The sequence below is a fragment of the Nuphar pumila genome, chromosome 11 (assembly GCF_984573655.1).
Source record: "Nuphar pumila chromosome 11, dmNupPumi1.hap1.1, whole genome shotgun sequence".
NCBI lineage: Eukaryota > Viridiplantae > Streptophyta > Magnoliopsida > Nymphaeales > Nymphaeaceae > Nuphar > Nuphar pumila.
In genome coordinates, this window is record NC_143259.1 from 8,589,965 (window position 1) to 8,602,843 (window position 12,879).

A 12,879-nucleotide genomic window follows, 5' to 3' on the forward strand; every position below is an offset into this window, starting at 1 on the left:
TTTGCATAAGGGGGTGTCTACACGGATTTGAACTTGGGATACGTTCTCTATCCACAAGCCTGAGGCCATGTAAGTAACCCCTTGGGGTCTCTGAAATATCCATTTTTTTCCCTTACATGAGAAACCATATCCAGAGTGAGAGATCTGCCATGCTCAGAATTCCTGCCAGGCTACACTTTTTTTCGTGAGGAACGGAGAAATCACACCTGTAGTAAGAGATCTGGTCGTTTTGGTCAATGTCTGCCAACCTATGGTCATTTCTCCGTCAGCATAAAACCATGGCACAATCCTTGCCCCAAGGGAGTCGCCTTGCTTCGGCTATAATTCAAGGGGGTTATGCCCGTGGGATTGGAACCTTGACAGCCTCTCTAGCGGCCTAGGCCCCATCCTGTACTGCACCAAACCCCTTCGGGTTCGGGCTTACCAAGCTACAGTTGCTTCTCCAGTGGTGTAAAACCTTGAGGATGTTGCCTCCTCTCTAAGGAGCTTGCTGCTTCGGCTTGCGCAACAGAAATGCTTTCTTTGGGGGTTCGAATGCGTGATGCAAGGTTTGGACTGCTTCACGTAGTCACCCCCTAACCAAGTGGGACTCTGTCAGGGATGTACAGCATATCCATTTGTTGCTTGCTTATGCTACAGAACAGGGTGGGCATGCAAAGCAGATCTGGTTCTTGGAAGTTTTGCTAGGAAGCAAACCTTATACAGGGTATGTTAGGGCATGGTTGTAGATATTTTATGCAAAACTGTCGTGGGATTTACTTTCGATGATTCAAGTTAGGTTGTAACTATTAAACCACAATGTGCAACATTTGGAGTTGAGACAAGGCAGATATCGGTTCCTTGATCATTATGTCTTTAACTCTAATCCTTTACAATTGGGTGCTTAAAATCTTATTTTAACTGCAAACTGATAAAAAACAGCTGGTCAAGGAATATCTGTTGGCGTCAGATTCGATTGTAGTGTTTCATACAACGCCAAAAAAGACAGTCCATGCACCAATTCCATGTACTGAATGAACATAGTTGTCCTGGAAAATGTGGTGCAATGGGATTAAGGTTAGGTTTAGGGTGTATTACAATCACATAGTTTGGCCTACTTTTGCTTCCTGACAAGAAGACAATGACAATAAACCATATTACTGCTATTCCGAGAGAATCATTTTGAGCCAACTCCCAATAGCAACATGGTGGACAAGGCAAGCAGTCTACACTATGCAATGCATAAATTAATCAGGCAGATGCAGCTGTTATGCCAGGTCTGACGTGTGTACTAAGGTGAGAGCATGTAAAAGCTGTGGTGTAGGAGGGGACACTTGGTCGTGAAGCCAACTTCTTAGAAATGTATGGCTTGATGCTATTGTTTCACATTTTCTGCATAAATTGCGTTTCAACATGTTTTTTTTATATGTTTTCTGCAAGTGTCCAATGCTCATTTCAGCTACCACATCTAACATAAATGTATGGTAATTTGGTTTAGAATCAGACACAAAGAATCGTTTTAACATTACAAACAAGAGGGCTCACGATCACCATCCAATTATGAACACAAACATACGAACTTGCCCTGGGGACAACAACCATTGTTGTTCCATACTTTGGGTTGCTGGCGAGGGGTTTGCAGGGATCGGCCCCGATCCGGATCTTTTTACAAATTGTTGCACTCAGGACTTCAAAACTGACGTCCCCACACTGACAGCCCAGCAAGGGACCTTATAGAAGGAACCTAATGAAACCTAAGTATATTATGCAAGACAGGCTAAAAGATTAATTGAGGTCTGCAAAGCAAGTCTACCAAACTAACTTCACAGCATTGACTTCATTCTCTTCATCTTTTATTTTCGACGGAGAAAGCTGGGGTTAGGCAGACCCCTACCTGATTTATTCAAGGAAAAGGAACCATAACAAAATTACAAAGGAGTCCATGAAGGACTCATATGCAGACAATGTCTTTCAAAATTGGAGTTTGCCATTACAGGGAGACAATTCATCTTTTATTAAATACCAAGTTTAACAGTGTCATTCTTGTTCCACTGCAAGAGTGAAAACAAGAATCTATCAAACAACGTTCTGTTTGGGTAGAATACTTCATTTGAGGCAATCAGTCAGTGTCAATTCACACACTGCAATCTTGGCATGCCCACGCTTCTAAGGTTTGTGCCCCAAGCAGTAGTTTCTGCTGATGAAAAACTTAAAGAGTGGGCTTTCAAGAACAGTATGCGCATTTGAGCTTTTCACTTTCAGTACAGCATCAAACTGAATTAAAAGGACTGGGGAGTCACTTACAATATGCATAGCTACGAATGGAATATTACCCAAGAGTAGCTTGCAAAGTCCACAATAGATGAGATGTTAATAGCAGGCTGGTGGCATGACCTCCCTGGGTGTTGTAATCTTGATGCTAGTTTCCTAGTGGTGGAGACGCAAACGGTCAAGACTCGGATCAGATGTGTGCCAATGCCATACTAAACGGATTCGAATTCCAATGGTAAAAAGTTCATATCAGATCCTTTTTTTTTACATGTAAATGGATTTGGATATCCAGCACATTCAGATAGTTGTCGTATTAAGTCAATAAAAACCATACCAACTTCTGATTATAATCAGATATGCTTTTGGCTAAACAAATGCTTTTGGCTAATCAAATTCGGTCAGATTATCCGATTCATTGTCAACCCTACCAAGTGGTTACTCTGAAGATTCATGCCAGTCTCAAATTACCCTCGACAGTTTTATTTCAAAAAATAAAAATAATATAATTATCCTTGGCATTTAATGGGAGTAAACACAATGAATTGATCCACCGTAAATATTCACATCATTAAAAACCGACAGGCCTTGGCTAAATGGTCAATGCACATGAGATAAAGTGACACCTCTCTATCTCTCTCGTTCAAAAGAAAAAAAAAAGAATTGAAAAGCGCATAAATGTACATTACTTAGCAACTCGTAAAATTTTTAATTGAAAAGAAATACAGGCAAGGAGAAACGCTTTGACTTACAAGTCATACCATATGAGAGCAAGTAAATACCAATATTACAAAATATATATTCTTTTCATATCAATTATATAACACTAAATAGTAACAAACTAGAGCAAAAAGAAAAAAAAACTACACAAAACAAGGCAGGGAAAGCTGATCTGAGCGTGTGTAAAAACCAAAAAAAGCTGGAATTTCCAGTAGGAAAACAAGAGATGGGAAAAAAGAGGACACCAAGCAAACTGGTTGATGTTATGAGCACTAAATATGGCAAGATAACAGGCTCTTCCACTTCTTCCTATCTTATATTTTACTTTCATCCTCCATGGAAAATGGACTAATAAGGCGGCTTTTACTTCTTTGCCTGTTAACCCTGTCCTGAACTCTTGTACCTGCAATAAAAACAAGAGTAGAACTAAATCAAAAGGCAACAATGAGAACCTCAATCACATTCATAAATTTTTAAGACTTTAATGAGATCAAAGTTTACAGCAAACATTTATTCGCTACAACAACAAAAGAAATGGTAACAGTAATGCCAACATTAACTACCATAATAAAAACTTACCAAGCCCATTGACTTCGGATGTTCTCATGATTCTAAGCCTTCTCACAGAGTTCAAGAACATACTGTGGAGAAAAAAATAAGATCAGTAAATGAAAAAATAAAAAGTTAGATTGGCAATATAATAAATCAACTAAACATTTTCTTTTTTGCCATCCTTTTTTTTTTTTTTGGAATTTTTAAGAGTTATTCTACTCACGCCCATGGAACATCTCCTACAAGCATCCAGTCTCCCTCCTTATCTTCATAAGTAAGGACAAATTCGGAGTTACCATCCAGGAGTTTCGAAGATTTGCCCTCACCCGTTACTCCATGCTCCCTCTCTAAGTCAGAAGCTAGTCCTAACAACAGAACCCACAAACCAACGAACAGTCATTCACCAATAGACAACTTCAAAACAGATTGAATGGCAGCACACCGACTGTATTCATGAGCAAACTACAGGGCCAAATTTAATCATCAACAGCAAAACACACATCAAATATTCATGTGTAAACTAGATGGATATTTCATTAGTTACAACAAGTAGATCAAACAGTCAAACAAAAAGTTCATATACAAAAAAATATGAGAGAGAAAAAGAGAGAAGGGGCCAACCAAAGCATTTGGTTTAAATTTAATAATTGGAAAATCAGAGAAAACAAAAGACGAGAATGGTCATCTGCAAAGCAGCAAGAAAGCAAATATGCAGAGCAAACCTCAGAAGAGAGAGTACTACATATTTCAGCAGAGATGATCACGGTACTCGGCAGATAAAATAACCATCATGCACATAAAGACGAAATGCAGATTTGGAAACTCACTGATGCCATTGGTGGAAGACCCTTTGAACATCTCTTCCAATGCATGAGCCAGAGTTTCGTAGCATGCATGGGTACCCAGATCAACCTTTCTTCCAATGGGAACTCCATCCATGTTAACTTTAACAAACATAGACTTGCCATGCCCTTGCCCACCTTTCTCCGGCCTGCTCTTAGGTTTACCCATCTCCCCATAACTGTCACAGTTAATGTTATTCTCGGCATCTTCCTCAGCAGAAACTCTGCATTGGTTTACCAGACTGTTCATTCTGTAAGCTCTGATGGGAGGCCACCCCACAACTTGATTGCTGCTAAATTTTTCAGAAAAAAAGAGAAGGTAAATGACAAAAACAGAAGAAAAAATTTACACAAAAAGTACTTGATTAAACTTAAGACGCAATTTTGAAAAAAAAAAGATGAAAAAAAATGCAGAGTCTGATACAAAACAAAACTGCAACTATTGTAGGGGGAAAAAACAAAAGGAATCCAAGTTGCTGTGCAAAAAGATGAAAGCTTAGCTATCAAAAATGTACAAAAGCAGATACAGAGGATAACGCAGAAGCAGCAAAACCAGACAAAATACATTTGTTTGTAAATGCTGCTTGTTACAGTTGGGATAAACCCAATTCAGAAACAGTAAAAAGTTAAACCACGTTTACCAAAACACAAGACAAAGTTGAAAGCAGAAACAGATAAAAAAATTGTAATTCAGATAAAGAGATCATTAGAATTCGAGAAGAAAGAACCCAACAAGTGCAACAAAGGAAAAATCGTAGCATGGTAAGCGATGGCAACCCATAGGACAGCCTTTAAAACTCAGTAGCATTTAATGCAACAATGAAGAAACTACTATAAAAACAAATACTTACCACAAACCAAGAATAAACAATACAACGAAGGTTAGATCCCAACATATATTGTCACAATTTATTTATTAAAAACAACCCCACAAAATAAACCAAAAAACTAAAAAGAAGTATGTTACGTGTAGATACACACCAGCAATCATCACAAACGATGACAATGAATTTCCAATACTAGTCATCTATATAAAAACCCAAATAACGAAGAAATAAAGAAAACAAATGTTTCGCGCATGCCCATTGACATGACAGAAAATGAAATGCTAATTAGATCAAGAAAAGAATCACCAAAACAGAACAGCAATCCAAAAGTTGTTTAATAAATATCTGAAACAAACATACCACAAATAGCATTAAGAATCATCCAAACTGTCATTATTTATCAGAAGCCAGCATATCCAAGGAAGAAACCAGGATAATCTCTTACAAAGCTTTTAAAAACCACAAAAGACTAATATTAGTAAAAAAATCATTATAGGAGAATACAAAAACATCGATACCAGCAAAATAACATCAAACAGAAAAAAAAATACAATAAACAACAAAACCCCCCACTTCTAAACACAAAATGGATAATCTAAACAGAAGAGACATCGTTTTTCAATTTGAAGACAATAGAAAGAGGAAGAAACCACACTGGATCGTTCTCCCTATACTTCATAACAATAGAACGCAATGAAATAAACACACACCGAGATTAAAAAAATATCCCCAAAGCCAATAACACCACACATATATACTAACAAAAACAATTAAAACCAACCATAAAACTGGCTAAGAATAGACAAAATAAAAAAATAAAAAATAAAAAAGTCTTTCCTTCTCAACAAGAAAAATGCAACAAAGAATAAAGAATATACAAACTGCAAAGAATCCAAATCATTTTTTAACAAAAAAAAAAACGCAAAAAATATAATGAAGAGGGACAAAAGGATGAACACATATCAAGCTCATCTTTTTCCCATGCAATAAAGCAAAAAAATATGAAAAAAAATCATAACCAACATAAGTGAGAAAAAATGGAAAAGAAAAACTAACAAACCAAAACTTCATTCTCATTCAAACAATAAAAAAGAATGGGCAAATCAGCAAGAAAAAGCAATGCAAAGACCATGTGCTGCCTTTTTTCTTTTTCTTTCTATTTTACCTTGGAAGGGATGTAACTTCCTGGACTGAATCAGCATCAGCAGATTCATTGTGCACCCTCTTAGTCCCCGTGAGAACCATCGATGAAACCAAGTTGGTGAAGTCCTTTGCGGTCAATATCCTCCCCACCCTCCTACTATTCCTCCGATACGTGTCATCCTCATCAACCTGCCTCTCATTCAAGCTGTTCAAGCTCAACCCCAGATTCAGCTCTGTGTCCTTCAGCCCCATGCCACCCTCTTGGCTCTGGTTCACCAAACCGGCACAAGGGTAGGAAGAGACCTCCGAGATGCCAATGTAGTCCTGCTCGGTGAGGCCACCACCATTGCCTACCTTGGACACTGTTAACATTGAACCATTGGTAGAGCTTTCTGTAGATGAACCAACACCAACACCACCCCTACTACCTCTTATAGCCTGATGCATGATCTGCTCTCTCGCTTTTTCTTGCTTCCTTCTTCCTTCCTCCTCTCTAAACACCCACAATGGGAAAAAAGAAAAAAGCCAGAAAATTAGGAGAAAAGTTGGTTTTCCTATAGAGAGAGAGAGAGAGGTGACAGTGAAACGTTAAGGAGGAAGGTTTAAATCTACGCTTTGTTTTTCGAAACTGACTAATTGGTGTCCAGCTTTTTTGACAATGACATATGCATCCCGAGAGAGAGAGAGAGTGCTCGAAATGACATAAATACCCTGTAAGAACATACAATGACTTTTTAAAAATATTTTTATATTATTTTAAAGTGCTTTTGAAAAAAAAAATCTCATCTTTTTTTATTTTTGAAACCCTCATGGACTCTACACTATAACCACATGCAATACCTTTTCAGATAATAACTATCCACGTAACAAATATCGTCGACATTTTGAAAATATCATGATATTTTTAGAATATCGCAATATTTAACCTAATATTTGAATAATAAAAACACTTTTAAACGCTCATATTTTGTATCTTCTTTCGTACCATTGGTGAGATTTATAATTTTTTATGTTTTGTAATTGATGATGTATTTCGAAATCTTCTTAAGAAAGAAAATTTATTGATTTGACAAGAAATTTCCTCCAGCCCAAAATTTTCTCGACATTGCAAAGAGAGTTACGGTTAACATGAAATCATAGTTTTTGTAAGGGGTAAAATAGTCAAAAATAAAGAATGGGACAACTATGCGTGTTCAGGGATGAGCGAGAGAGAGAGAGAGAATGTCTTAGCGTTGGGGACTGCACAGTGGGGCCCACTGCAATCTAAGCCGACCGAATCCTCGAAAAGGACGGTAATCTAGTCCGACGTGTCAACGCGATCCACCGTCAGATGGAATCGCCTCGATCTGCCAACGGATCGGACGAAGAAAAATAAGACACAAAATTACTAGGATGTCCCTGATAAAATCCGAGTCGGATTGCAAACCCTCAGCCATGGAATCGGGATAAATTCGGAAAAAACCGCAATTTTACAACTTATCCTGCTTTTTTTTAGGTATGAATGAATCCATATTGCTCTGCTATAGTACGATAAATAACGAAAATAACTATTGCAGCAATAAGTAGGGATGACATCAGATTGGATATATCATATATCCAACCCAATTTTGAATCCGATTAATAATTGAATTCGGATTTGGTTTAAGGATTTCATGACTGAATCTGACCGATATCCGATCCCAATGGATATACCAATCCGATTACACGTATTCTTTTCATATTTGATATTAGCTATCTTCCATCCCAATCCTAATCCAGGTCCGGTGGTCGGATATGGTATTGTTTACATCTGATCCAAATCCAGACCATTTACATCCCTGAAACCAATCGTTCGTGATGTCGACTGTTTCACCTTACAAATTATGTCACAAGGATACACCAATTTGTCAGCTTATATGTCATTCATAATAGTAAACCAATGCCCACATGGGCTCCCCTCATCTATTAGGGGCCACTTGTGAATGTCACCAAGTTGATCGGACGTAACAAGTTCGAATCTCATGGGTTTGAATGCCAAAGGTTTTCATTAGAGATCAACTCAAGGTGTGGTGCCCACATCAGATCCGACCTATATCAAACAGACCAGAAATCCACCAATTTGAGATTTTAGAGTTTCGGATCAAGATCTTAGGATCTCATATCCAGGTGCAACCAAACACACCGTTATGATTTCATATCTTTTTCATTTGAATCTTACAAGGCGTGGATTATTTATATAAATATTGGTCCGGTCAATTATGGACAGAGTCATATGAAAATATTGCATCCACTTACAAACTATTTGTTATTTTACACAACCTATTTAGGGTAATTTGTGTATACACACTCAACATATGGCAAATTTACGCCTAGCCACTTTAGGTTTCAAATATTTAAAATAAATACCTAAACTTTTAATTGATTGCTCAAGCATAAGCACAAGTACTTTTTTCCTTGAAGTTACTTATTTACGCTCAAGTATAGAGCAAAAGTAGAGAGGGCTACAAAGTGACATTCAATATTTAATAAAAAAAAAAAAATTTAAAATTTCATTGTCAAGAGTTATTTAAATTCAGGTGAACAAAGGCTTAAAAGAGCAACTCAGGTTGTGATTTAAGCAAATTCTTAAAAAGTTAGGCATCTGACCTAAATATTCGAAACCTGATGCAGCTAAACGCGAATTTTTCATACATTAGGCACTTATATTTACAATGGCTTCCTCACCCGTGAATCGGATATTTACGAGTCGTATCGGCTTGGCTCCCAACGACCCGGACGGCCGCTGCTTGGGCGGAACGGCTCGTCGGGCCCCAACCGGAAATTAAATCCCGTTTTGGGTGAGCAGTGGAATCCGGATCCCACCTGGCATGAGTAGGATCCTGTCTGGCGCCACGGCGACAGGTAGCCGTCTCGTGGGCCCCACGAGATTAAATAAAAAGCACCACGTCCTCATAATTACTCAGCCGAACCTTAGTTCCTCAAGTAATTATTATTTCCCACGCTTATCTTAGAATTACTAAAATGCCCTAGTCGTCGAGTCCAATGGGTAGAGGAAGCTCCTGCCTAATGACAAAAACACCCTCCATCTCTACGCGCACCATCTGTATTGCCACAAGCCTGTCCCTCGCTAGAATGGGGGCAGGGCGTGTCATTTGGATCAAGGAAGGATATTTTCGATAGTCTTTATGAAGTCATGGGTTTTTATCGTTATAATTCAATAAATTTCTTTTTGCTTACTGTCAAGTGTCAACACTCAACAGTCATGATTTTGCTTCTTCTTTTTGTCTGGAAATTAATTTTCCAGAAACTATTTAAAAGGTTAAATCTTTTTTCTTTCTTTTTCTGTTGGTGGGAATGAGACACTAGCCAAAACCATGTCGTTGGTGTGCTCAATATCATGACACGTGTCCAAAGCAGAAGATTTTCTGATTTGGGGCAGATATTATTAAGATTAATTAATTAGTGAAATGGTGCAATAATCAGTAACTTAATTTTATTTGCAAACTATATATATATATATATCATGAAATATTGTGATATTTAAAAGTTGTAAATAGAAATCTTACATTTTGGAGTCCCACTTTTTGCCTGACATTTAGAAAGAAAACCTATGTTTTATAAAAACGCATTTAAGATCCGACTCCTCACTGAGACATGTCAAATAGAGACTTGATGTTAATTTCATGGTTAAGATCCATATAAGAATGTCATTTTTAATTTTTAATTTTTAATTTGAAGAGGTGTTTTAGCATATTTTAGTATGAAATAAAGGCAGTTTAATAATTTTACCATACATAACTGATAACTCACATTTAACCTGAGTTAATCCAATTGAGATCTCTATTTGACAGTTTTTGACAGGTTAATTTTCAGAAAAATATGGGGATCTTTTTAGAAATATAAGAAAAAGTTAGCGCTCCAAATGGAAATTTCTCAAACATAAAAAAAAAATACGATATTTTTTAAAATATTATGATTTTAATGTTTATAAAGAATAAATATCAATTTTTGCCAAATATATATATATATAACAACAAAAAATCTGGAAAATTTTTCCATTGAATTTTCACATATTGTATTAATTCTCATTCAACTGTACTTTTGAAAATTTTAAAACATATTTACTTTTGCAAGGAATTAAAGTAAAATTTCTGAAAATCTCGACAGACAACTTTGTAGGAGGTAGATTGCAGTCTCAAACTTTTTGGTTACTACGGCTATGATTTCAGCAGGGTCAAAGTGATGCACCTAAGCGAGGTATGCCCGTGACCCATCATGGATTGGGCTTGTACCAGCTCCTACCAAAAAACTTGATTCCATGCAAACTCTCATGTTTGGATGGACTCGGTTGGCATTTGGATTCCTGACCGTAAAAGACTCTTCCAAATCCCCCCCCCCCCCATTGAATCAAGCTAAACCCCACACCCGGTTGTTGTACTGTGGATCTAGGAAGGACCATCTGGTGTACTAAAGGTCCAGGCTCTAGGGATGCCCCTATGATGAAATGGGGATCCCCTAGTTGAGACTTGATATGCTCAATCTTTGCTGATTTGTTTGGGAGGTGGACTGCTAGTTTTTTTTTTTTTTGGAGGCTTTTGCCAAAAGAACAGGGGACCAAGTGAATTTTGTAGTGTATCCATATTATCATTTATCATAAAGTAGGAGGTTTTAACCTATGTCACAAATGACACCAACATTTTCAAAATATCTTAGTTTTACTGTGATATTTTCAAAGCCTGATAACATATAAAAAGTGCATTATTTTTTGAAAAATATCATTTATTTTGAAAATAATGTATTTCTTTAGAAAATCAGGAAAAAAATACCTCGCTTACTCGTGAGATTGTTGGTGCAAGAACCTCAAGGTCTACCTTGCACGAGAGAGTACACTCAGCTTCATATCAAAGGGGTTTGGCGTAGTGGGATGGGGCCTAAATCGTTTGACCAGCAGTCTAGGTTTAAATCCTAAGGACGTCGGCTCGACGATGACTCCCTGGGATTGAGAGGTAAGCCATCGGAGTTTTACGCATGAACAACGACCATACATACGGCGGGCTGAGCCAGTGTGGCTAGGTCTGTGCACACCTGGGGCAGTTTCTTTACATAAACAAATTTTTCTAAATATTGCGAGATTTATCCTTTTGCCATGATTTTCCTAAAAACTAGATTTATGATATTGGTTTTAATGCATAATAACTTCAGCTTAGAGATAGTGATTAGGAAGAAGAAGAAGAAAAAAATTTGCATGGTCTCACTCTCCTAGACCTTTTAGTTTAGTACTCTTGAGAATGATCCTTCATTTTGGAAAACATTGAAAAGCTGAACAACCATCCTTAGACCTTGGACCACATGCAACAGCTGCCTGGTTGATATCTGCCATTTGTTTAGTGTCCCAAGTAAGTACTCATTTTTTATTAATAACAAAAGAAAATATGCCTAAGAGCATAGCATCCAAAGAATACTTTTGGAAAAGGTATTAAACACCTTTGTCCTACATAAACACTTTCTAGGGTTTCATGAAACAGAAAGAATCAGGGCATTCTATGCTAATGAAATCAATCCATATTGTATGCTAATGATATTAAATCTCAACCTCATACAACTCCAAAAAACACTAGTTTGCTAGATTCTTACATTGGGTATTGGAAGAATTTATGTTAAAATGAAGAATGAGATATTAAATTTTTTTTTTTTAATATTATTCCATTCCCACCTGTGTAAACCAAAGCATTCACATGGCAGTTGTTTATCCACAATAGTGTAAAAAAAAAGATACCAATCATCTATTCTCACAAGTGGAGAATGTAAGAGTGCAGTCTATATAGTCCACATCACCAGCCATGCATTGGGATGAATAGTATTAAATAATCCCACCCTTTTTTTTATTTTCTTTTAGATTTTTTTCCTCAACCGTTGGATTATAACTTAGAGCTAGACAAACAAAAGGTGTGGCACTTGTGGATGCAACAACACACCATGATTAAAGTAGACCTAGGGCAAATAAAGCTGCTTTTGTTCCTTCATTTTGGGTGTAAAATAGGATTTGGTGCATGGGGCATGCAGCCAACAAGATCATGCTTGGATTTGCAAAAGGGACCCTTAAAAAATGTGCATGTCCCTTGGGGCAACACCATCTTGGGGGCAGTTTCTTGGAAAGTAGATAAAGTGGGAGGGTTTAAAGGCCTTAAGCCAATGTGGGTGGTGTAGGAAACACATGAATGAGTAAAGCAAGTGCGTTTTAACAAAGTGGCCTGATTAAAGCTGCACTGTAGGGCTCATGGGAGTACATAGAAACAAAGCTAATACCTTTGGGGTCACCCCTCTTCTCTCATTCCATACCCCCATTTCTTCCTTCCAAGTTCCAACCCCACCTTCAAAATTAATGTGCTTAAACTCCTACAAAATTAACAATACCTTAAGCTCCACGTAATGATAACTTTATGCTTGTGGTGTAATTAGGGATGTCAATGGGTCGGATTTGATCCGGACCCGACCCATACCATATCTTATAGGGTCAGGGTTTGGTGATTAGAATTTGGGTCGGACCCAAAGGGTCCCATTAATATATG

At 37.4% G+C, this 12,879-nt stretch overlaps 1 protein-coding gene across 1 annotated transcript; it reads right to left on the reverse strand.

Moving 5' to 3' along the window:
- Positions 1-3,062: 3,062 nt before the first annotated feature.
- LOC149821850 (auxin-responsive protein IAA12-like) lies at positions 3,063-6,778 on the reverse strand. The gene is made up of 5 exons (XM_089980657.1): positions 6,354-6,778; positions 4,347-4,654; positions 3,743-3,884; positions 3,547-3,608; positions 3,063-3,370 (listed from the first exon to the last, which is right to left on the reverse strand). Exons 1-5 carry the CDS (start codon positions 6,776-6,778, stop codon positions 3,282-3,284), a joined length of 1,026 nt encoding a protein of 341 aa, XP_089836783.1. The 3' UTR covers positions 3,063-3,281.
- Between the last annotated feature and the right edge of the window lie 6,101 nt (positions 6,779-12,879).